At 46.2% G+C, this 25541-nt stretch overlaps 2 protein-coding genes across 3 annotated transcripts in view; one reads left to right on the top strand and one right to left on the bottom strand.

Annotated features, from left to right (window-relative positions):
- The window catches only part of LOC123769779 (uncharacterized), a 48826-nt gene that overhangs the window by 3335 nt on the left and 19950 nt on the right, over positions 1-25541 (top strand). The window lies entirely within an intron of this gene.
- On the bottom strand, positions 23175-24452 carry LOC138350427 (uncharacterized). Its single transcript, XM_069301064.1, has one exon. The coding sequence runs from the start codon at positions 24450-24452 to the stop codon at positions 23175-23177; it is 1278 nt and encodes a 425-aa protein (XP_069157165.1).

Genomic DNA, 25541 nt, shown 5'->3' with positions numbered 1-25541 from the left:
ATATCTATGTTGATGAGTATTTTGTATGTCGCAATCAGATCTGATTGATGGATGAAGATTAAGCCACCCAAGAAGTGGCGCGGGCATGAATTGCCCGTAATGAGCTAATACATCTTAACACAATACATATATATACATATAGCGAGAAAATCTTTAGGAATCATGGGGAGGATTCGAACACTTGGTCGGCTATCTTGTGCCGGATTTGGCACAAGATAGATCTTGGATCTCCCCCTCCCCTCTCCCCATTATAAAAGGCTTCCTGTCCCCGACAATAGGGGATCAAATAGCCTAATACCTTTACCAGATATCACCCACCTTCCGTCAACAAAAGAAGAGGGGGGGGGGGGTGTCGTGATAGGGCCTGGCGGGTCGTACACACACACACATTTGCCATTAAAATGCCTAAAAGGCTTCACAGGTCACTAGAGGTCGTCGTCGCTGTTCAACGCTTAAGCTTTTATGGCTGTTTGTGGCGCGATAAAGCTTTGTACAGGACTGTTGACCATCCAGTGGAAGTGTCTCAATTATGTCTCTCTCTCTCTCCCTCTCTCTCTCTCTCTCTCTCTCTCTCTCTCTCTCTCTCTCTCTCTCTCTCTCTCTCTCTCTCTCTCTCTCTCTCTCTCTCTCTCTCTCTCTCTCACTCACTCTCTCGGTGGTGATGGTGACACAGATGGTGTCAGTGGTGCTCATCCCAGCACCTTTCAACAAATATCTTTCCCCCCATTCCAATTTCTTTCCACCCCTTCCCTATCGCCCATTCCCTACCTCATCCCATTCACCTGGGCTATAGGAGACTCGAACCGTGGACCCCAAGTGTGTGACACCGAAGCTCTATCGACCGAGTTATGTAGGAGTCTCAATAAGGAAAAAGTTTCCACAAGCAGCATCCTGCTGCAAAACTGGAATTTCCTACCTCGTCCCCTTCCCTTACCCATATACATTCCCCCCCCCTTCCCCCAACCTCCCCTTAGGTAATCCCCACCATATTTTCCGTCCCTCAGACCACCAGATAGGCTGGAACGACCTGATATTCAACCTTGAAAAGATGTTCAGGAAATAGCTATCTATTTGGTAGTCTATGGCATCACTGTTGGGGAGGAGGGCGCCCCTCACTGTTAGGGGGGGGAAGGGGGATTCATTGTTGGGGGAGGGGGTCTCATTGTTGGGGGAGGGGGGTATCATTGTTGGGGGGAGGGGGGCGCATATTATTCTTATTCTTAAATAGCCACTCCTCGGTCCCTTGTAGAGGCTCTGCCTCATCAGTTCTCTTCCCTCTATATATCTTCCCTCTATATATCTTACACCCTCATTTGTTTCTCATCTTTGTGCCTGGTGACCTATGGCCTTTTCCATCACGGGCTGGTGTGAGTTCAAATCAAATCAAATGTGTATTCAGGTAAAGTACATACCTACAAAGTGAGTTAACATAATGGATTTATAGAGCTAGTATTTACAATACCTAAAGCTACTATTACACACAGCGTATCGGTCAATGTTTGGTTCTATAGTTTACATGGGGTGTGACTCTTCCTTCGTCTACTATACAGATTCTGGCAGTGTAGTCCATCAAATCCTGTGTGATGGACTGCACTGAAAATCTCAAACTCTTTGTATCCCATCGAGGAATTCCCTATTTTCATCGTACTCCCGTTTTTTTGACCATCAGGGTTCATAAATCATGCTTTCATGTTATTGTTGTCAGTATATTTCAACAGGATATCTTATTTTTGACCTGATTGAACACCAAGTTGAACTACATATCAACTATCTTTTCATGAATGCTTATAAGGATTATCTTATATCTACATAGGGCACAAAAGAGTTATCTACGAATTTGATAACAATCCTGGGAATGATGGTGACGTTATCTTCGGTCTGGACCCTTGTGTTCAGGTTGGATTACGTATATAATGGTCAACCATGATAACACAATTTTCAGGTTGATAACTGTTGTCTCATTAAGACAAAGAGAACTGCGTGCAGGTATTTAGTGAACAGGATCTGTTGAGATCGTGTTCACTCTTGAACCTTACTCGTAGTGGCTACTTTTTGTTCACCAGTAGTGGTGGTGTTTAAGGGTGGGTATGGAACCTGTTGGAATCTTCCAGGATGGGGGCAGGAACCTGCTGGATCTTCCAGGATGGGGCAGGAACCTGCTGGAATCTTCCAGGATGGGGCAGGAACCTGCTGGAATCTTCCAGGATGGGACAGGAATCTGCAGGAATGTTCCAGGATGGGGGCAGGAACCTGCTGGAATGTTCCAGGATGGGGGCAGGAACCTGCTGGAATGTTCCAGGATGGGGGCAGGAACCTGCTGGAATGTTTCAGGATGGGGGCAGGAACCTGCTTTAATCTTCCAGGATGGGGGCAGGAACCTGCTGAAATGTTCCAGGATGGGGGCAGGAACCTGCTGGAATGTTCCAGGATGGGGGCAGGAACCTGCTTTAATCTTCCAGGATGGGGGCAGGAACCTGCTGGAATGTTCCAGGATGGGGGCAGGAACCTGCTGGAATGTTCCAGGATGGGGGCAGGAACCTGCTGGAATCTTCCAGGATGGGGTAGGAACCTGCTGGAATCTTCCAGGATGGGGGCGGGAACCTGCTGGAATGTTCCAGGATGGGGGTAGGAACCTGCTAGAATGTTTCAGGATGGGGGCAGGAATCTGTTGGAATGTTTCAGGATGGGGGCAGGAATCTGTTGGAATCTTCCAGGATGGGGGCAGGAACCTGCTGGAATGTTTCAGGATGGGGGCAGGAATCTGCTGGAATGTTTCAGGATGGGGCCAGGAACCTGCTGGAATGTTCCAGGATGGGGGCAGGAACCTGCTGGAATGTTCCAGGATGGGGGCAGGAACCTGCTGGAATGTTCCAGGATGGGGCTGGATCCAACTGGAAAAGCTATGTACAGAGGGATTTCCTCCCCCTTGACGCGCACGGCCTCAAGAATTTGAAGTTTCCTGTAGCTGCTACAGTCGTTTAGTACCTCTGTGTTGTAGAGTATTAATATCCAGTCGTCCTTGGTCTCCAGTCATACATGCCACATATACTGACGTATGTTGGACACGAATATATGAAAGCGTACAATCACCAAGAGGAAATTATATATATATATATATATATATATATATATATATATATATATATATATATATATATATATATATATATGTGGTGTGTGTGTACTCACCTAGTTGTACTCACCTAGTTGTGCTTGCGGGGGTTGAGCTCTGGCTCTTTGGTCCCGCCTCTCAACCGTCAATACACAGGTGTACAGGTTCCTGAGCCTATTGGGCTCTTATCATATCTACACTTGAAACTGTGTATGGAGTCAGCCTCCACCACATCACTTCCTAATGCATTCTAATAATGTGTGTGTGTGTGTGTGTGTGTGTGTGTGTGTGTGTGTGTGTGTGTGTGTGTGTGTGTGTGTGTGTGTGTGTGTGTGTGTGTGTTTAAGCAGGTTGAGATGGTTCACCTTCACATAGCTCATGGTAAGGCTTACCTCTTCCGTTTTCCCTGGAACACAACATGACAACAATCGCTTAACTGCCAGATACTCAATTACTGCTGGGTGAAGAGGAAAGATTAAGTGCCCCCTGGCGCCAGGACTCGAACCCTGACCAATTCTCTAGCGAGATGCAATGGAGTGTGCGTTACCACACCGGTACAAGGGACAGTTTATATGATATTTTTACAAATAATAAAATTATTGAGCTAATTTTACCATAACCTGAATTTATGCTTCCATTACATAACGTAATCCGGATATATCCAACATTTCACACTCAGTAACGCTACCCGGATATATATATATACTCAAGACTTGAATATAAACAATATATTCCTTCATTAAAACATAACTCAAGTATACCTATTGAGTATATACCCTTACCTGTCCATATCAATTGGTTTACAGTTTGCTCAGTATTCTTCAGAGCCCGTGAACGATTGTTTACGTTACATTTAGTTCGCGTATGATGAGGTACACACTATATTCTAGGTTTAATTCAAAGTACTATGTAATGAAAAAATAACTGTCTCTAAAACGTTGAATATTTTATCTTGTAGCGACGGGGGGTGACGGGGGGGGGGGGGGCAAGTTGTTGTTGCTTGAGACAGAAGCCAGCTGCTCCCTGTCTCACTGGACCGTCTCACTGGACTGTCTGACTGGACTGTCTGATTGGACGCACCGCATGCATCCTCCTGTCTTAAGACTACTCAAGAAAACACCGACCAATCCAACCCATCAATGACCATATTAGTAGCGAAAATTAATTAAAATCTGTCCATCACCAGACACGTGAAGCCAAAATGCACTTTGATAATTTTGGTTATCATACGGAGGTATAGTGTAAAAAGAGACTCTTAGAGCTCAGGTAAATGGAATATATATATATATATATATATAACTGAAAACTCACACCCCAGAAGTGACTCGAACCCATACTCCCAGAAGCAACGCATCTGGTATGTACAAGACGCCTTAATCCACTTGACCATCACGACCGGACATAATGAGGTGATAGCCGAGGCTATTTGAACCACCCCACCGCCGGCACTCGGATAGTTATCTTGGGCATAGCATTTTACCAAATCACCTCATTCTTTGGGGCAACACGTGAGGAACACAAATGCGAACAAGCCTGAATGGTCCCCAGGACATATGCAACTGAAAACTCACACCCCAGAAGTGACTCGAACCCATACTCCCAGAAGCAACGCATCTGGTATGTACAAGACGCCTTAATCCACTTGACCATCACGACCGGACATAATGAGGTGATAGCCGAGGCTATTTGAACCACCCCACCGCCGGCACTCGGATAGTTATCTTGGGCATAGCATTTTACCAAATCACCTCATTCTTTGGGGCAACACGTGAGGAACACAAATGCGAACAAGCCTGAATGGTCCCCAGGACATATGCAACTGAAAACTCACACCCCAGAAGTGACTCGAACCCATACTCCCAGAAGCAACGCATCTGGTATGTACAAGACGCCTTAATCCACTTGACCATCACGACCGGACATAATGAGGTGATAGCCGAGGCTATTTGAACCACCCCACCGCCGGCACTCGGATAGTTATCTTGGGCATAGCATTTTACCAAATCACCTCATTCTTTGGGGCAACACGTGAGGAACACAAATGCGAACAAGCCTGAATGGTCCCCAGGACATATGCAACTGAAAACTCACACCCCAGAAGTGACTCGAACCCATACTCCCAGAAGCAACGCATCTGGTATGTACAAGACGCCTTAATCCACTTGACCATCACGACCGGACATAATGAGGTGATAGCCGAGGCTATTTGAACCACCCCACCGCCGGCACTCGGATAGTTATCTTGGGCATAGCATTTTACCAAATCACCTCATTCTTTGGGGCAACACGTGAGGAACACAAATGCGAACAAGCCTGAATGGTCCCCAGGACATATGCAACTGAAAACTCACACCCCAGAAGTGACTCGAACCCATACTCCCAGAAGCAACGCATCTGGTATGTACAAGACGCCTTAATCCACTTGACCATCACGACCGGACATAATGAGGTGATAGCCGAGGCTATTTGAACCACCCCACCGCCGGCACTCGGATAGTTATCTTGGGCATAGCATTTTACCAAATCACCTCATTCTTTGGGGCAACACGTGAGGAACACAAATGCGAACAAGCCTGAATGGTCCCCAGGACATATGCAACTGAAAACTCACACCCCAGAAGTGACTCGAACCCATACTCCCAGAAGCAACGCATCTGGTATGTACAAGACGCCTTAATCCACTTGACCATCACGACCGGACATAATGAGGTGATAGCCGAGGCTATTTGAACCACCCCACCGCCGGCACTCGGATAGTTATCTTGGGCATAGCATTTTACCAAATCACCTCATTCTTTGGGGCAACACGTGAGGAACACAAATGCGAACAAGCCTGAATGGTCCCCAGGACATATGCAACTGAAAACTCACACCCCAGAAGTGACTCGAACCCATACTCCCAGAAGCAACGCATCTGGTATGTACAAGACGCCTTAATCCACTTGACCATCACGACCGGACATAATGAGGTGATAGCCGAGGCTATTTGAACCACCCCACCGCCGGCACTCGGATAGTTATCTTGGGCATAGCATTTTACCAAATCACCTCATTCTTTGGGGCAACACGTGAGGAACACAAATGCGAACAAGCCTGAATGGTCCCCAGGACATATGCAACTGAAAACTCACACCCCAGAAGTGACTCGAACCCATACTCCCAGAAGCAACGCATCTGGTATGTACAAGACGCCTTAATCCACTTGACCATCACGACCGGACATAATGAGGTGATAGCCGAGGCTATTTGAACCACCCCACCGCCGGCACTCGGATAGTTATCTTGGGCATAGCATTTTACCAAATCACCTCATTCTTTGGGGCAACACGTGAGGAACACAAATGCGAACAAGCCTGAATGGTCCCCAGGACATATGCAACTGAAAACTCACACCCCAGAAGTGACTCGAACCCATACTCCCAGAAGCAACGCATCTGGTATGTACAAGACGCCTTAATCCACTTGACCATCACGACCGGACATAATGAGGTGATAGCCGAGGCTATTTGAACCACCCCACCGCCGGCACTCGGATAGTTATCTTGGGCATAGCATTTTACCAAATCACCTCATTCTTTGGGGCAACACGTGAGGAACACAAATGCGAACAAGCCTGAATGGTCCCCAGGACATATGCAACTGAAAACTCACACCCCAGAAGTGACTCGAACCCATACTCCCAGAAGCAACGCATCTGGTATGTACAAGACGCCTTAATCCACTTGACCATCACGACCGGACATAATGAGGTGATAGCCGAGGCTATTTGAACCACCCCACCGCCGGCACTCGGATAGTTATCTTGGGCATAGCATTTTACCAAATCACCTCATTCTTAGAATGAGGTGATTTGGTAAAATGCTATGCCCAAGATAACTTTCCGAGTGCCGGCGGTGGGGTGGTTCAAATAGCCTCGGCTATCACCTCATTATGTCCGGTCGTGATGGTCAAGTGGATTAAGGCGTCTTGTACATACCAGATGCGTTGCTTCTGGGAGTATGGGTTCGAGTCACTTCTGGGGTGTGAGTTTTCAGTTGCATATGTCCTGGGGACCATTCAGGCTTGTTCGCATTTGTGTTCCTCACGTGTTGCCCCAAAGAATGAGGTGATTTGGTAAAATGCTATGCCCAAGATAACTATCCGAGTGCCGGCGGTGGGGTGGTTCAAATAGCCTCGGCTATCACCTCATTATGTCCGGTCGTGATGGTCAAGTGGATTAAGGCGTCTTGTACATACCAGATGCGTTGCTTCTGGGAGTATGGGTTCGAGTCACTTCTGGGGTGTGAGTTTTCAGTTGCATATGTCCTGGGGACCATTCAGGCTTGTTCGCATTTGTGTTCCTCACGTGTTGCCCCAAAGAATGAGGTGATTTGGTAAAATGCTATGCCCAAGATAACTATCCGAGTGCCGGCGGTGGGGTGGTTCAAATAGCCTCGGCTATCACCTCATTATGTCCGGTCGTGATGGTCAAGTGGATTAAGGCGTCTTGTACATACCAGATGCGTTGCTTCTGGGAGTATGGGTTCGAGTCACTTCTGGGGTGTGAGTTTTCAGTTGCATATGTCCTGGGGACCATTCAGGCTTGTTCGCATTTGTGTTCCTCACGTGTTGCCCCAAAGAATGAGGTGATTTGGTAAAATGCTATGCCCAAGATAACTATCCGAGTGCCGGCGGTGGGGTGGTTCAAATAGCCTCGGCTATCACCTCATTATGTCCGGTCGTGATGGTCAAGTGGATTAAGGCGTCTTGTACATACCAGATGCGTTGCTTCTGGGAGTATGGGTTCGAGTCACTTCTGGGGTGTGAGTTTTCAGTTGCATATGTCCTGGGGACCATTCAGGCTTGTTCGCATTTGTGTTCCTCACGTGTTGCCCCAAAGAATGAGGTGATTTGGTAAAATGCTATGCCCAAGATAACTATCCGAGTGCCGGCGGTGGGGTGGTTCAAATAGCCTCGGCTATCACCTCATTATGTCCGGTCGTGATGGTCAAGTGGATTAAGGCGTCTTGTACATACCAGATGCGTTGCTTCTGGGAGTATGGGTTCGAGTCACTTCTGGGGTGTGAGTTTTCAGTTGCATATGTCCTGGGGACCATTCAGGCTTGTTCGCATTTGTGTTCCTCACGTGTTGCCCCAAAGAATGAGGTGATTTGGTAAAATGCTATGCCCAAGATAACTATCCGAGTGCCGGCGGTGGGGTGGTTCATATAGCCTCGGCTATCACCTCATTATGTCCGGTCGTGATGGTCAAGTGGATTAAGGCGTCTTGTACATACCAGATGCGTTGCTTCTGGGAGTATGGGTTCGAGTCACTTCTGGGGTGTGAGTTTTCAGTTGCATATGTCCTGGGGACCATTCAGGCTTGTTCGCATTTGTGTTCCTCACGTGTTGCCCCAAAGAATGAGGTGATTTGGTAAAATGCTATGCCCAAGATAACTATCCGAGTGCCGGCGGTGGGGTGGTTCAAATAGCCTCGGCTATCACCTCATTATGTCCGGTCGTGATGGTCAAGTGGATTAAGGCGTCTTGTACATACCAGATGCGTTGCTTCTGGGAGTATGGGTTCGAGTCACTTCTGGGGTGTGAGTTTTCAGTTGCATATGTCCTGGGGACCATTCAGGCTTGTTCGCATTTGTGTTCCTCACGTGTTGCCCCAAAGAATGAGGTGATTTGGTAAAATGCTATGCCCAAGATAACTATCCGAGTGCCGGCGGTGGGGTGGTTCAAATAGCCTCGGCTATCACCTCATTATGTCCGGTCGTGATGGTCAAGTGGATTAAGGCGTCTTGTACATACCAGATGCGTTGCTTCTGGGAGTATGGGTTCGAGTCACTTCTGGGGTGTGAGTTTTCAGTTGCATATGTCCTGGGGACCATTCAGGCTTGTTCGCATTTGTGTTCCTCACGTGTTGCCCCAAAGAATGAGGTGATTTGGTAAAATGCTATGCCCAAGATAACTATCCGAGTGCCGGCGGTGGGGTGGTTCAAATAGCCTCGGCTATCACCTCATTATGTCCGGTCGTGATGGTCAAGTGGATTAAGGCGTCTTGTACATACCAGATGCGTTGCTTCTGGGAGTATGGGTTCGAGTCACTTCTGGGGTGTGAGTTTTCAGTTGCATATGTCCTGGGGACCATTCAGGCTTGTTCGCATTTGTGTTCCTCACGTGTTGCCCCAAAGAATGAGGTGATTTGGTAAAATGCTATGCCCAAGATAACTATCCGAGTGCCGGCGGTGGGGTGGTTCAAATAGCCTCGGCTATCACCTCATTATGTCCGGTCGTGATGGTCAAGTGGATTAAGGCGTCTTGTACATACCAGATGCGTTGCTTCTGGGAGTATGGGTTCGAGTCACTTCTGGGGTGTGAGTTTTCAGTTGCATATGTCCTGGGGACCATTCAGGCTTGTTCGCATATATATATATATATATATATATATATATATATATATATATATATATATATATATATATATATATATATATATATATACAGTGCATATACATCATGTTAAAGAATGTATAAACATTCCCCAACTCTCTGGGATAGGTTCTCTCTGGGATAGGTTCTGTGGGATTTAGTCTCTGATATATAGTCTCTGGGATATAGTTTGTGATATATAGTCTCTGGGATTTCGTCTGTTGGAAATGGTCACTTTGGGACATGGTTTTATCTGGGATATGGTTTCTGTGGGATATGGTCTTCCTGAAATGCAAATTCACTGGTGTAAGATTGGCGAGAAGGACATTCTGATTTTCTCAAGATTGTATATAAGGAGTGCGCGCGCGCGCGCGTGTGTGTATTCACTTAGTTGTATTCACCTAGTTGCGCTTGAGGGGGTTGAGCTCTGCTCTTTCGGCCTGCCTCTCAACTGTCAATCAACTGTTACTACTATTTTTTCACACACACACACACACACACACACACACACACACACACACACACACACACACACACACACACACACACAAAGAGCCAAAGAGCCAGAGCTCAACCCCCGCAAACACAACTAGGTGAGTACACACACACACACACACACAGTGAATACTTTTTTATCCAGAATTTCAATGAATTTCAGAGGTTACTGAACCATTTATACACCATGACAATTACAAACAGATGCAGCCAAAGTTGTGTTCAGGTTCAAGAAAGATATGAAAATACACCCCAAAAGGACAATAGAGCAGCTTAGGCAATTTTTACCGTGTTTCACAGGGAGCGTTCACCACTAACAACACCAGTCCTACAAATTTAATACATCGCGAGATATACAGATACAAAAGTATGAAAATAATAATGTTGCTGGTCTTTTGAAATATAAATACAATCTAGATTGGCTTTATTTCACATCTGTTGATGTCTGTTGACCATCGCCTTGATTCGGTTTTGCGTTACTGTTCGTGCCCTCTTACGAAACCTGTACATCTCTCCTCAATCACAGCGACTTAGTTTGTAGTTATAACAAAGTTCACGCGATCCGAAGTTGTCTTTAACAACAATAACTTTGGGTTCATAATTTTCGAAGCTCGTAAACAATCACTAAAACGATCATAAGGAGAGATGTACAGGTTTCGCAAGTGGACACACACATACTGGCTGAAACCCGGTCCTGGACCACCACAATAGCACAAGTCGACCAACCACCACCACTATGGCTCGACTAAACACAAACGCTACCACAATCACCCAGACCACCACTACCCAGAAATCAACTAGCCCCACCACCACCACCACCACCTCCCGGACGCGTTCTGATCGACGTCTGGCGCGTTTTTTTAGGGGATTTGTTTTGTTTACTTTTGGGCGTGCGTCGGAGGACCCGAGCTCGCACACACACTCGTTCTTGCCGCGCGCCTGAACGAGTCCGTCCTTGCTTAGTGAAGGGAACCGTTCGTCGGGGGTCCTGGACATCTTGGGGGTGTTCCTGGCCGTTGCTTGTGGGAAGCAAATTGGTCCAGGGAGTGAACGCATGAAGGCACTCACCGGGTTGGGGGAGAACTGTCACAAGGTTAGTGTGTGAAGGCACTCTTAGAGTAGAGGCACTCAGGGGTGGGGGGGGGGGCAGGGTGGAGGCCCTCAGAGGACATGGAGCTGGGATATGAGGACAAGGAGCTGGGATTTGAGGACAAGGAGCTGGGATTTGAGGACAAGGAGCTGGGATTTGAGAACAAGGAGCTGGGATTTGAGAACAAGGAGCTGGGATTTGAGGACAAGGAGCTGGGATATGAGAACAAAGAGCTGGCATTTGAGGACAAGGAGCTGGGATGTGAGAACAAGGAGCTGGGATATGAGAACAAAGAGCTGGGATATGAGAACAAGGAGCTGGGATATGAGAACAAGGAGCTGGGATATGAGAACAAGGAGCTGGGATATGAAAACAAGGAGCTGGGATATGAGAACAAGGAGCTGGGATATGAGAACAAGGAGCTGGGATATGAGAACAAGGAGCTGGGATATGAGAACAAGGAGCTGGGATATGAGAACAAGGAGCTGGGATATGAGAACAAGGAGCTGGGATATGAGAACAAGGAGCTGGGATTTGAGAACAAGGAGCTGGGATATGAGGACAAGGAGCTGGAATTTGAGGACAAGGAGCTGGGATATGAGAACAAGGAGTTGGGACATGAAAACAAGGAGCTGGGATTTGAGAACAAGGAGCTGGAATTTGAGAACAAGGAGCTGGAATTTGAGAACAAAGAGCTGGGATATGAGAACAAGGAGCTGGGATATGAGAACAAGGAGCTGGGATATGAGAACAAGGAGCTGGGATTTGAGAACAAGGAGCTGGGATATGAAAACAAGGAGCTGGGATATGAGAACAAGGAACTGGGATCAGACGGCAGGAAGAAATAATGCCGAAACACTTGAGCGGTCGCGGGGATCGAACGGCGACCTGCATGAAGCGAGGCTTCACGCTTCCAGCAGGGGAAGGGAGGCATTCATCGGGCATAGACTGTTGACATTATACAGTGTGGAAGGCTTCATGACACACTAAGTGGATACCAGGAGGAGGAAGTCTAATAGCTATAAGCCATATAAACCAGCTATAAGCCATATATAAACATATAAACATCATTAAATTGATTGGCTCCTAACTTAATTAAATGCAGTGTAACAACTTTATCTAACCTAACTTAATCTAAACTCACGCAATCTACCCAAACTGAAACTTTACCACAATGATGTTTTCAGTGTCTGAGTTGAAGTGTGTGTGTAAAAGAGGAGTTCCAGCTCGGCCATATACAACCATGCAAGCATTCGCCAGTTCTAATGTGCAACAGCGAGTCGTGCATATCTTAGTGCTGGAATATGGAGAGAGAGAAATTCAGTGGCTCTGGCAAAGGTCACGAATCAGGCTTTTATATGCCATGAACGGGCAAGATCTGTACCAAGGTTGTTGTGGTCATGATCTAGCTTACTCTACCCTACATCCTCACTCACTCACCCACCCACACACTCACTCACCCCCCATAACTCACGTACTGACTCTCATCTCACTCAACCATCCACACACTCACCCCCCATAACTCACGTACTGACTCCCATCTCACTCAACCATCCACACACTAACTTCTATCTCACTCAACCACCCACACACTGACCCCAACACACTCGCGAACTTAAATTCTTACCTTAACTTTAAGAAACTTTAAGAAACTTTATATTCTAATGAGATATGTAGAGTCTTACATACCCTTCAATGGATAGAAGAGACAAAAAATAAATAATTACATTTTCAATGTCAACTATTTACAAAAAAAAAAAAATAAAATAATGATAATGCTTTGGTAATTCATGGTATTGGGGTTTACATGTGTACTGGAGGAAGCATTTGGTGCAGGACCTTATTACTCAAAGTAGAGTGCAGGCGGGTTATTGGTAAAAGCCTAATTGTGGCACCAGTTACGGCTTCCAGTCTTTCTTAGGGACTCAGTTGAGTCCCAGTTGAATAGTTTTTGTCCGGTCATGGGCCCAGTGGGTACAAAACGCGTGTCTGGTGTTTAACATGACACTGGTTCGAATCCTTGCATTTATCCAACTGATTTTCTAAATAATATTATTAATGACAAAGTGTTCTGGCAAAGAGTAATATTGCTTAAAACAAATGGTAATATAACAAATTGCAGAAACAAATTTAATAAGCATGCCTTCAAATTAATATAAATATATTAAATTAAAATTAATTAAATTAATTAAAATAATTAATGCCTTCAAAATGTGGCTATTTAGTGTGTGGAATTTACAGTTTTTTAATAAATGCATAATAAATCTATATACTGTACACACAGAAATAACAGTAGCATGCGGCATCAAATGAACAAATCCACAGAGGCTGTGATGAGGGTTCGAACTTACGCCCAGGGGGTGATCCCAGGCGCGTCTTAGTCGACTATACCACGACATGGTAAAAATAATTGCAACCGGGAGTGCTACTGCCCCTCACACGGATCCTGCAGCCTCTCCGAGACACAAACCGGGGTTTTACACAATTCCTGCCAATGCACCCCGGGCTCTGTCAACAAGCTGTTCAAAGGCAGGGGTCGAGCCTTGTGGATTAGTTCAACAAATCTATACCTTCAAATGAGAATGTTTTTTTAATTTTTAATTTGGCCCCGAGTTGTTTGTCTGCTGGTTCGAGGTTTACGGCCAGACGCTGGTGGCTAGCGGCACAAAACTTTGCACGGTGACAGTTCTCTGTCCGGCGTTGGTTACTGACGGGTCAGGGTTCGAGCCTCATCCTTCCCCCGCTTTTACAAGGAATGACAAATTATATTAATTTTCAATCTCCCTAGAGACACCTTTCCTCACTAAGATTACTGGGACCAAACTGGGTAATCTTTCCCATTACTGTGACATCTACTACGATAATATGTTCGAATTAACCCCAGAGGCAAGTGCCTAGGTAGATGATTCCTCCCTGTCCTCATCCGCCTCACAGGACTCTCTCGACCGCCTCACCGAGCCTCAGTGGGGTCGTCTCTCCACTGAGAGACTGGGATATGAGACTGGGATATGGTCGTCTCTCCACTGAGAGACGACCCACTGAGTCGTCTCGGGTCGTCTCTCTAGATGATTGTTCGCTGCTTGTCTCAAGAGGCAAAGGGATAAAGATATATTCCTATAAATAAAGATTTATTATTTAGTCTCACGTTGGCGTGCCGGAGGGCAAGATAATCCCCCAGATGGACCCTCCAACTGATGGGCGTCCCAGCATCCTGCCATAAGACTAGACGAGAAGACAGTGCTATATCAACCCATCAATTACCACGTTAGTCAAACGAGCTAGAAAACTCAGCTGCATCTAGATGATGCTTAAGTTACGTGTATCTACAAATCTTGTACTGCAATATCACCGATAATTTGGGATTCATGTTCATAGTTTCATCTTAACCCGCCAAACACACAGCGAAACTACGACGTTGCTACAACGTTCGAACAAGATTTAACACCTAACAAGTTATAAGAACCAATATAACAAGTTGTAACAACGTTCTAATACGTCAAAAACACGTTAAGCCAAGACGTAACAACTTTATTAAAAGTTGTAACAAGCAGAAAATAGAGTCAATTACGGTTGTGTTTCCAGGGAAGTTATTTTTCCCTTTAGGCAAAATTGAAGAGCGGGCTGCGCACACACTGGTGAGAAGCAAAGTTCGACAAATAACTTGACAACGTCGATAACTTGATTACTTGACAACGTCAAATAACTTGATAACGTCGATAACTTGATAACGTCAAATAACGTTATTTGACAAATAACTTACATGCAGACTTTCCATAGCAGAAGATATCCATCTGGTCTGCAGGTACCTTACACAGTTTATGTAATATACACTTACTGTAATATACATATACACTTCAGTGGCAACAACAACAGTACTGGCAATGACAACAGTACTGGCAATGACAACAGTACTGGCAATGACAATAGTACTGGCAATGACAACAGTACTAGCAATGACAACAGTACTGGCAATGACAACAGTACTGGCAATGACAACAATAGTACTGGCAATGACAACAATGACAATCAATGACAACAATGACAATCAATGCCAGCAGACAACTGCACACCCCTCACAAGCACCACCAAACTCCCCCAGAGGCACTCCCGCCCCCCCACTCACAGTGCTTTCCACTCCTCCCTTCCAAGGCACCTTAATGTACCCTTGGAAGCACTCCTCACTCGTTACATGCAACTCAGAGCACCTTGGAGGTACCTCTACAGCTCTTTGAGGCACCCTTAACCACCCAGAGGCACCCTTAACCACCCTGAGGCACCCTTAACCACCCAGAGGCACCCTTAACCACCCGTAACCACCCGTAACCCCCCTGAGGCATCCTTAACCACCCAGAGGCACCCTTAACCACCCAGAGGCACCCTTAACCCCCCTGAGGCACCTCAGCCAACATACGGTCATCACCTCCACGAAGGTAAAAGTAATGCCGGAGGTCTGCCCAGCTGGACTAGTTTTTCTTTTGAAGGCTGAAGGCTGCTAGGGTAACCTTCCCCGCCCGTACACGCGGGTACACGCACGCACGCATGCACGGCTCTCTGCTGGCACCTTGTGGCTTCCATTGGCCCATACGAGGCTGCTCCTAATGGTCCATGCGAGGCAGCTCCGATAGGCTGATACGAGGCAGCTCCGATAGGCTGATACGAGGCTGCTCCTATTGGCTTATACGAGGCTGCTCATTTATTGGTCCATACGAGGGAGCTCCTATTGGCTTATACGTGGCAGCTCATTTATTGGCCCATACGAGGCAGCTTCTACTGGCCCATACGAGGCAGCTCCTATTTATATCCACCCATGAAACAAAACAAAACAAGAACAATCGCAGCAAACACACACACACACACACAATCATAGAAGCAATCACTACAAACACACAGGCCGATAACGGCTGCCACGGAACGCAAACACGGCCACAAAAGTTGTCAAAACACCTACACAAGGCCATAAAAGCCGCTGAAGCAACAGATGCACAACAGCAGCAAGGCAAACACTGTCCTCGTCACCCACACACGCGATTGATGTCAACATTAATCCATTTTCTTCACGACTTGAATAGACAGGTATGGCTGGCACTCCAGATGCACTAATGATAGAGACAGGTGCACGCATGATAGAGAGACAGGTGCACGTGTGATAGAGAGAGACAGACAGACAGGCAGGCCACTTGTCGGACTTCCCGTATTGTGTGTGTGTTGAAAATCTCAAGCAGGTAAAGGGAGGGATACTTTACATATTGAGTTCTACTGTGTGTTTATATCTTAAGTGATATACCCTTTGCCTTCTTCCCTGATGGAGAAGGTTACCGACGGAGAGAGAGAGAGAGAGAGAGAGAGAGAGAGAGAGAGAGAGAGAGAGAGAGAGAGAGAGAGAGAGAGAGAGAGAGAGACAGAGAGAGAGAATGTGAGTGTATTTGCCTAGTTGTACTTCCTGGAGTTGAGCTTCGGTTCTTCGGTCCAGCCTCTCAACCATCAACTGGTGTACAGATTCCTGAGCCTACTGAGCTCTGTCATATCTACATTTTAAACTGTATATGGAGTCAGCCTCCACCACATCATTGCTTAATGCATTCCATTTGTTAACTACTCTGACACTAAACAAGTTCTTTCTAATGTCTCTGTGGCTCATTTGGGTACTCGGCTTCCACCTGTGTCCCCTTGTGCGATTACCATCTATGTTAAATAATCCATCCTTATCTACCCTGTGAATTCTAAAATTTATGTGGTGATCATGTCTCCCCAAGCTCTTCTGTCTTATAGCGATGTGATGTGCAATTCACGCAGCCTTTCCTCGTAACTCATGCCTCTTAATTCTGAGACTAGTGGCTAGAGACTAATTCTAGTCTAGTGGTACCTTAAACTTTTTCCAGCTTCGTCTTGTGCTTGACAAGGTACAAGACGAAGCTGGAAAAAGTTTAGAAAAAAGAAAAAGGCCACATACGTCAGGATTGGTCTTACATACGTGGTATACAATGTTCCGAAGGATTCCTCAGACAAGTTTTTGAACGCAGTTCTGTTGTTAGCCAGCCTCTCATACACCGCTGATGATATTATTTTTATGTGGGTTTACCCTCATTGAACCGATGTTGATGGGTTGTCACGAAGTCCCTTCTCTCCAGATGTGTTACTAGGTTTTCTCTCTTCTCCATCACCTTCTCCATCATTTTCTTCATACAAGTCAAGGACACTGGCCTGTAGTCCAGTGCCTCTTGTCTGTCACCCTTTTTGTATATTGGAACTGTATTAGCCGTCTTCCATATTTCTGGTAGGTCTCCCGTCTCCAGTGACCTACTATACACTATGGAGAGTGGCAAGCAAAGTGCTTCTGCACACTCTTTCAATACCCATGAATTCAATGTGTGTGTGTATATATATGTGTGTGTGTGTGTGTGTGTGTGTGTGTGTGTGTGTGTGTGTGTGTGTGTGTGTGTGTGTGTAATTACCTAAGTAAAATTACCTAAGGGTAGTTACAGGATGAGAGCTACGCTCGTGGTGTCCCGTCTTCCCAGCACTCTTTGTCATATAACGCTTTGAAACTACTGACGGTCTTGGCCTCAACCACCTTCTCACCTAACTTGTTCCAACCGTCTACCACTCTGTTTGCGAAAGTGAATTTTCTTGTATTTCTTCGGCATCTGTGTTTAGCGCATTTAGCGGCATTTGTGTGTGTGTGTGTGTGTGTGTGTGTGTGTGTGTGTGTGTGTGTGTGCGTGTGTGTGTGTGTGTGTGTGTGTGTGTGTGTGTGGGTGAGAGTCCCACCGCCAGACCTTCAGTGGACAAGTATACAGAACCGTTTGAAATCTGTCCTATCCAAATAGAGATGTGCGGGGTGTCTGCTTCCACCACTTTACTATCCTGTTCCACTCTATTATCGTACTCCAATAAATAATAATCTATTATTATTACTAATTGACATAACTCGACATATCCCTGCGGTTTACCTGGGTAATTAATGTGTTTGCAAATCCTGTCCCGCGTACGTCAAAGCGCCTGTTCTTGTTCATCATGACAATTCCTCAAAGTATTTTGTAAATCGGGATCATGTGTCCTGTTTAGGGTCGCTGGAGCACGCAAGGCTGACATTAGCTAGTATCTAGTACCACCGTGTTAGTTAAGGCTAAACTAGAAGACCTTGTACTTATCTAGTGAAAATGTAGTTATAGATCTCCTTGTACAGAACATAGCAAAGACGGAGACAAAGCCTGAAGATTGTTGTTGTTGTTATAAATTCAGCTTCTCGGAACAAAAAATTCCAGGTAGCACGGGCTATGGCGAGCCCGTAGTGGACTTACCTGGCACAAGAGCGAGGCTGTAACTGTTGATGTCTTTGTCGGTCCTTAGTTGAACCTCTGGTGGTGGTGGGGGGGGGGGGGGGGGGGGGGAGATGGGGGGAAGGGGAGGGGGGCCAAGGCCCTGAATCGTTGCTTCTTCTTTTTGTGCCCATTTTTTTTTTTTTGGTGTCTGTCTGTCCTTCTTTGTTGTCTGGCTGTTAGTTCGCCTTTTATATCTGGAAATGATTATATAGCGCCTATTGAGGACTCGACGTGTATAGTCGTATATACCTCGGTCTCTCTCCTCTTAATTGTATGCTACTCAATTTCCAACCACGTGGGCTGGCCGGTAGAGCGACGGTCTCGCTGCGTGCAGGTCGACGTTCAATCCCCCCGACCGTCAGAATGATTGGCCACCATTCCATCACCCCTGTCCCATCCCAAATCCTTTTCCTGTTCTCTTCTCAGTGCTATATAGTCGTAATAGTTTGGAGTTTCCTCCTCATAGATCATCTTCCCTTCTCTCTCTCTCTCTCTCTCTCTCTCTCTCTCTCTCTCTCTCTCTCTCTCTCTCTCTCTCTCTCTCTCTCTCTCTCTCTCTCTCTGTCCTTTTCAGAGTTTGTTGCTCCTACAGAATCGCGAGCCAGCCAGAGCTCCTGTCTGCCTCAGTGGCTGGGAACCGCTAACTCCCCAAAAAACACGAAAACAGCAATAACGGGCCGCAAGGAGAACGCTGCCAGTTCGCAGTACTTCTTAGCGTTTAACCTTGATCTGTCCAGAGGATTGGTGAGATTATTAGACGATTGGCTAGCTGGCAGACAGACATGAAGACAGGCATGAAGGAAGACAGGCAAACATATTCATCATATGAAGATATAACCCCCTTCCTGACCCACCCATATGCACGCTTGGAGTTAGATTACATTGTCGTCTACACCACAGAACAGGTGAACATGACAACGACGTGAAGGTGAGCCTCACATCCTCCCTGGAAAGACTGTGGTCGTTGTTGTGTCGTTAATGGCCTCTCTGGTGATACTGAGGCTCCTGGAGTGCCGTCTGGGGTAGTTATACAACGACCTCATTAAGGAACTTGTGTGCGCAAATTCCAGTACTGACGAAGGACTGACGTTGTAAAGGATCGAATGGAAGTGTGTGTGTGTGTTGTAGAGAGTGTCATGTACGGTGAGGGCGTCTGCCACACAGATGAGAGACCTACCGTTAGGCTCTATAGCAAATTCCTCAGTTCCGTTCCCGTTGAGAGACTTGACATAGCTGATCCCCACCATGCTAGGCAACCAACCTTCAGGCGCGTAAGAACTATAATTCATCACAACGACCAGGGAAACGACACATTAAGGCCCCTTTCCCCAGGACTAATGTGTCGCTTACCTGGTGTCGTTATAATGTGTCGTTGTTGCCGGTAAAGGTAAACAAAAGCAATCAGGAAGATAGATGATCGCAGCATCTCTCATCCCGCGGTTCAAGACTGCGACTGTGCATCATGGCGACTATAAATATCCAAGACGTCTATGAGGCAAAAAAAACAGAATTCCGGAGAAGGACCTGATGTGTCTTGATCCCTTTGTTGAGGTTTAAGGGAGGCTGTTGTTGTTGGTGTTTTAGATTTAGCTACTCAGAACGAAATATCCATGTAGCACGGGCTATGGTGAGCCCGTATTAAGGGAGGCGCAATATAACCACTTTATACAATACGGCATACCTGGTGTGGGGGGTTATGTGGGGTGTAGGTATATTGGGGGGATGGGATATGTGTGGGGTGTGGCGAGAGGACAGGGTGCTGTCCTTGCCTATTTATGACTACTAACCTTTTTGTACCTATTACTCTATAATTTAACCATTATGACGTTCGAAATCTGTGTGGAATCTGGCCTTAAAGTTGTGGATGGAGGTGGCTTCCACAACTACTTCTTTCAGTGAGTATACTTCCTTAAATTTCTTGTGTTGAGTGTGGAGAGAGGGTGTTTTGTGTTGGGTTAGAAGCGATAGGGGGTTATAGGGTATTTGGAGATTTGAGTGTTGTAAGGGGTATTTATTTGGGTTCTGAAAGGGGAATTTGGGTGCTGTAAAGAGGGGGGTGGGGGATTATTTGGTGCTGTAAAGGGTGTATTAGGGTGCAGTAAAGGGGGATTTTGTTGCTTTAAATGACGTATCTGGATGCTGAAAAGAGGATTTGAGTGTTGTAAAGGGCATTTGAGTGTTGTAAAGAGCATTTGAGTGTTGTAAAGAGCATTTGAGGGTTGTAAAGAGCGCATTTGAGTGTTGTAAAGAGCGCATTTGAGTGTTGTTGAGCATTTGAGTGTTATAAAGGGCATTTGAGTGTTATAAAGGGCATTTGAGTGTTGTAAAGAGCATTTGAGTGTTGTAAAGGGCATTCGAGTGTTGTAAAGGGCATTCGAGTGTTGTAAAGGGCATTTGAGTGTTGTAAAGGGCATTTGAGTGTTGTAAAGGGCATTTGAGTGTTGTAAAGAGCATTTGAGTGTTGTAAAGAGCATTTGAGTGTTGTAAAGAGCATTTGAGTGTTGTAAAGAGCATTTGAGTGTTGTAAAGAGCATTTGAGTGTTGTAAAGGGCATTTGAGTGTTAGAAACAGCATTTGAGTGTTGTAAAGGGCATTTGAGTGTTGTAAAAGGCATCTGAGTGTTAGAAAGAGCGCATTTAGGTGTTATAAAGGGCATTTGAGTGTTGTAAAGAGCGCATTTGGGTGTTAGAAAGAGCGCATTTGGGTGTTGTCAGGGGGGTGGGGGGGGGGGGGGGTGGAGGGTAGGAGGTAGAGCAACTCTGGGGTGTCGGCCGTCAGTCCGCGGAAGCTGCGAGAGTCACTCAGGCGCGTCGACAAGGCCAGACGCAAGAACAATGAATCAAATTTAATTACTGGAGTATCAAGATCGCTCTCGTTAACTCTCCACGAAAATTTAAGTCACCCGAATAATGACTTGATATTTGTTTTATTCTGTGCCCAATTCGAAAGCAAAATATGGAGTTCTGTATATATTATTAATACTTGTCAATGTTAAGGGTGAGTTTACTGGTAATCAGGGATATTATATTATATATATATATATATATATATATATATATATATATATATATATATATATATATATATATATATATATATATGTTGGCTTTTTAGGAGTTCCATGTCTTTGTTAATATATGTGTAACACAAATTACTATGTAGTTTAAAAGCCAAAAATCAGGATTATTTTTTTACAACTTGATATGAATGAAATTGTGCAAATTTGGGGAAGTAACGCAGATGGAACGATGAATCGCCTATAACGTTGAACCAACGTTCAGGCAACGTTGAACCAACGTTGCCTGAACGTTAACTGGATCATGTTTTGCTGCTTGGGAAGCTGGGATGTGGTATGGTCTTAGTACACAACACCCAGGTGTCTAGTAATTACCCTGGGTCATTAGTGGACGTCACCTGAGGCCACAGTCAGCGAGCGCTGCTGACTGTCATTACTCAGTCTTGTCTGACACGGTCAGCTAGTATATATTTACCTACTAGCACTCGCCTAGTAATACTTACCTGCTAGTAACTACGGGGGGGGGGGGGGAGTGAGGACTAGCTCTTCATGCCCCGCCTAAATAGGCTTGTTATACCTGTTGTGATGTAACTTAACTATTCAGACTTCCGAAATATTTGGCTAAATGTAGCCTTAAAGGTGTAGATGGAGGTGGCTTCCACAACTTCTCCTTTCAGTCCATTCTGACCTGTTGACCCATCCGTACTATTATTATTCTATTATATACTATTCTATTATATACTATTATATACTAACACCTAAAATAGGTACCTGGGTGTTAGTCAGCTGTCACGGGCTGCTTCCTGGGGGTGGAGGCCTGGTCGAGGACCGGGCCGCGGGGACACTAAAGCCCCGAAATCATCTCAAGATAACCTCAAGATCTCAAGATACCATTATTTCCTTACATTTATACGACTCACTCGCGTTTCCAGCGCCCACCTGTGTCATATATCGTCCTACTTCCTCATAAAGAGGCGGTGGCTGTCCACCTTGTCTATTCCTCTCAGTATCTTGTATGCTGGGATCACGTCCTCTCTGTTACTTCTTTCCTGCTGGGTTGCGAGATCTAGTCAGCCAGTGTTGCTGACCTCGTTACTCAGCGTTGCCTGACGGGACCAGCCAGGCAGCAAGTTTCTGTGACATTATTGTTTGTGTCTGATGGGGTAGTTAGCGAATGATGGTGACGTCACTAATCAGCGTTACCTACAGCACCAGACAGCCAGGTGACGTCACTAATTAGTGTTACAGCACCAGACAGCCAGGTGACGTCACTAACCAATGTTACTGCACCATACAGCCAGGTGACGTCATTAACCAGTGTTACAGCATCATACAGCCAGGTGACGTCATTAACCAGTGTTACAGCATCAGACAGCCAGGTGACGTCACTAACCAGTGTGACAACACCAGACAGCCAGGTGACGTCACTAACCAATGTTACTGCACCATACAGCCAGGTGACGTCATTAACCAGTGTTACAGCATCATACAGCCAGGTGACGTCATTAACCAGTGTTACAGCATCAGACAGCCAGGTGACGTCACTAACCAGTGTGACAACACCAGACAGCCAGGTGACGTCACTAACCAGTGTGACAACACCAGACAGGTGACGTCACTAACCAGTGTTACAGCACCATACAGCCAGGTGACGTCACTAACCAGTGTTACAGCACCAGACAGCCAGGTGACGTCACTAACCAGTGTTACAGCACCATACAGCTAGGTGACGTCACTAACCAATGTTACAGCACCAGACAGCCAGGTGATGTCACTAACCAGTGTTACAGCAGCAGACAGCCAGGTGACGTCACTAACCAGTGTTACAGCACCAGACAGCCAGGTGACGTCACTAATCAGTGTTACAGCACCAGACAGCCAGGTGACGTCATTAACCAGTGTTACAGCATCATACAGCCAGGTGACGTCACTAACTAGTGTTACAGCACCAGACAGCCAGGTGACGTCATTTACCAGTGTTACAGCATCATACAGCCAGGTGACGTCATTAACCAGTGTTACAGCATCATACAGCCAGGTGACGTCATTAACCAGTGTTACAGCACCAGACAGCCAGGTGACGTCATTAACCAGTGTTACAGCAGCAGACAGCCAGGTGACGTCACTAACCAGTGTTACAGCACCAGACAACCAGGTGACGTCACTAACCAGTGTTACAGCACCAGACAGCCAGGTGACGTCATTAACCAGTGTTACAGCACCATACAGCCAGGTGACGTCACAAACAGCACCAGACAGCCAGGTGACGTCACTAACCAGTGTTACAGCAGCAGACAGCCAGGTGACGTCACTAACCAGTGTTACAGCACCAGACAGCCAGGTGACGTCACTAACCAGTGTTACAGCACCAGACAGCCAGGTGACGTCACTAACCAGTGTTACAGCACCAGACAGCCAGGTGACGTCACTAACCAGTGTTACAGCTCCAGACAGCCAGGTGACATCACTAACCAGTGTTACAGCACTATACAGCCAGGTGACGTCACTAACCAGTGTTACAGCTCCAGACAGCCAGGTGACATCACTAACCAGTGTTACAGCACTATACAGCCAGGTGACGTCACTAACCAGTGTTACAGCACCAGACAGCCAGGTGACATCACTAACCGGTGTTACAGCACTATACAGCCAGGTGACGTCACTAACCAGTGTTACAGCACTATACAGCCAGGTGACGTCACTAACCAGTGTTACAGCACTATACAGCCAGGTGACATCACTAACCGGTGTTACAGCACTATACAGCCAGGTGACATCACTAACCAGTGTTACAGCACTATACAGCCAGGTGACGTCACTAACCAGTGTTACAGCTCCAGACAGCCAGGTGACATCACTAACCAGTGTTACAGCACTATACAGCCAGGTGACGTCACTAACCAGTGTTACAGCACCAGACAGCCAGGTGACATCACTAACCGGTGTTACAGCACTATACAGCCAGGTGACGTCATCACTCGCCAATGCCAGACCCGCCATGCATGTAAGTATGAGTAATTAACAGTTCATGAGTAGTTCAACCACGCACCAGGAAGATGTACGAGTCCCCCCCCCCCCCCCCCCCCCCCGCCTCAACGCACCTCGAACAATTGCCCTGTTAAACCACCTCCCCCTCCCCCTCCCCCCCCCAGGGGCAAAGCTAGACAAACGACGTTGACGTAAACAATCAAGTAACGTCAACAACGTGGTTTCAACGTCGAGCAAACGTTGATCAAACGACACGCGGTGAGTCAAACTTTTTTTTTTTGGTCGCTCGCTGTTGAAAAGTTGATTAAAACGCTCATACGACGTTGATTAAACGTTCATATGACGTTGATTAAACGTTCATATGACGTTAATTAAACGTTCATATGACGTTAATTAAACGTTCATGCGACGTAGATTAAACGTTCATATGACGTTGATTAAATGTTCATACAACGTTCATACGACGTTAAATTTTTACCTTCCATTACATGTTGATTGAGAATGTTTGGTCCACTGGGAATGTTCCGTCTGTTTGTTCCAGCACAAAAACTAACAATTTCCCAGCTCCAAGGCTAACAATTATCCGTTGGTGATTAAGCCTCGCTAACAAGGCAACGTTTGTCATCATTCTGTTCTCGGGCACTTCATCTCCGCATGCCCAGTGGGCACCGGGCAAGAGCAGAGTCAATTTCAACACCGATTCAGCGTTCAATTAAACGTCATCGACGTGGATTGAACGTTGAAGTAATATTGATGATGTTGATTCAGCATCGAACCAACGTCACTCTTGGATGTTTGTGTGCACTCCAGGGCGCCATCAACGTGTCTTGCTTCTGGGACAAAGTTATGCAGTTATGTACAGACTTTTTTGATGCCCGAAATTCGTTTTCTATTGTGTGTGTGTGTGTGTGTGTGTGTGTGTGTGTGTGTGTGTGTGTGTGTGTGTACTCTCCTAGTTGTGCTTGCGGGGGCTGAGCTTTGGCTCTTTGGTCCCGCCTCTCAACCGTACGTACGTGTGTGTATGTGAGTGTTATACGTTTTACATTCTAGTCAAAGGTCACACGAGACATTCGTACAAGATGTATAGATTTGCATACAATT

The sequence above is a fragment of the Procambarus clarkii genome, chromosome 45 (genome assembly GCF_040958095.1).
Source record: "Procambarus clarkii isolate CNS0578487 chromosome 45, FALCON_Pclarkii_2.0, whole genome shotgun sequence".
Lineage (NCBI taxonomy): Eukaryota > Metazoa > Arthropoda > Malacostraca > Decapoda > Cambaridae > Procambarus > Procambarus clarkii.
This window is presented reverse-complemented; position numbering and strand designations above follow the sequence as displayed.

Excerpts from the sequence above, each read along its gene's own strand:
- LOC138350427 (XM_069301064.1), bottom strand. The coding sequence starts at position 24,452 with ATGGCGGGTCTGGCATTGGCGAGTGATGACGTCACCTGGCTGTATAGT.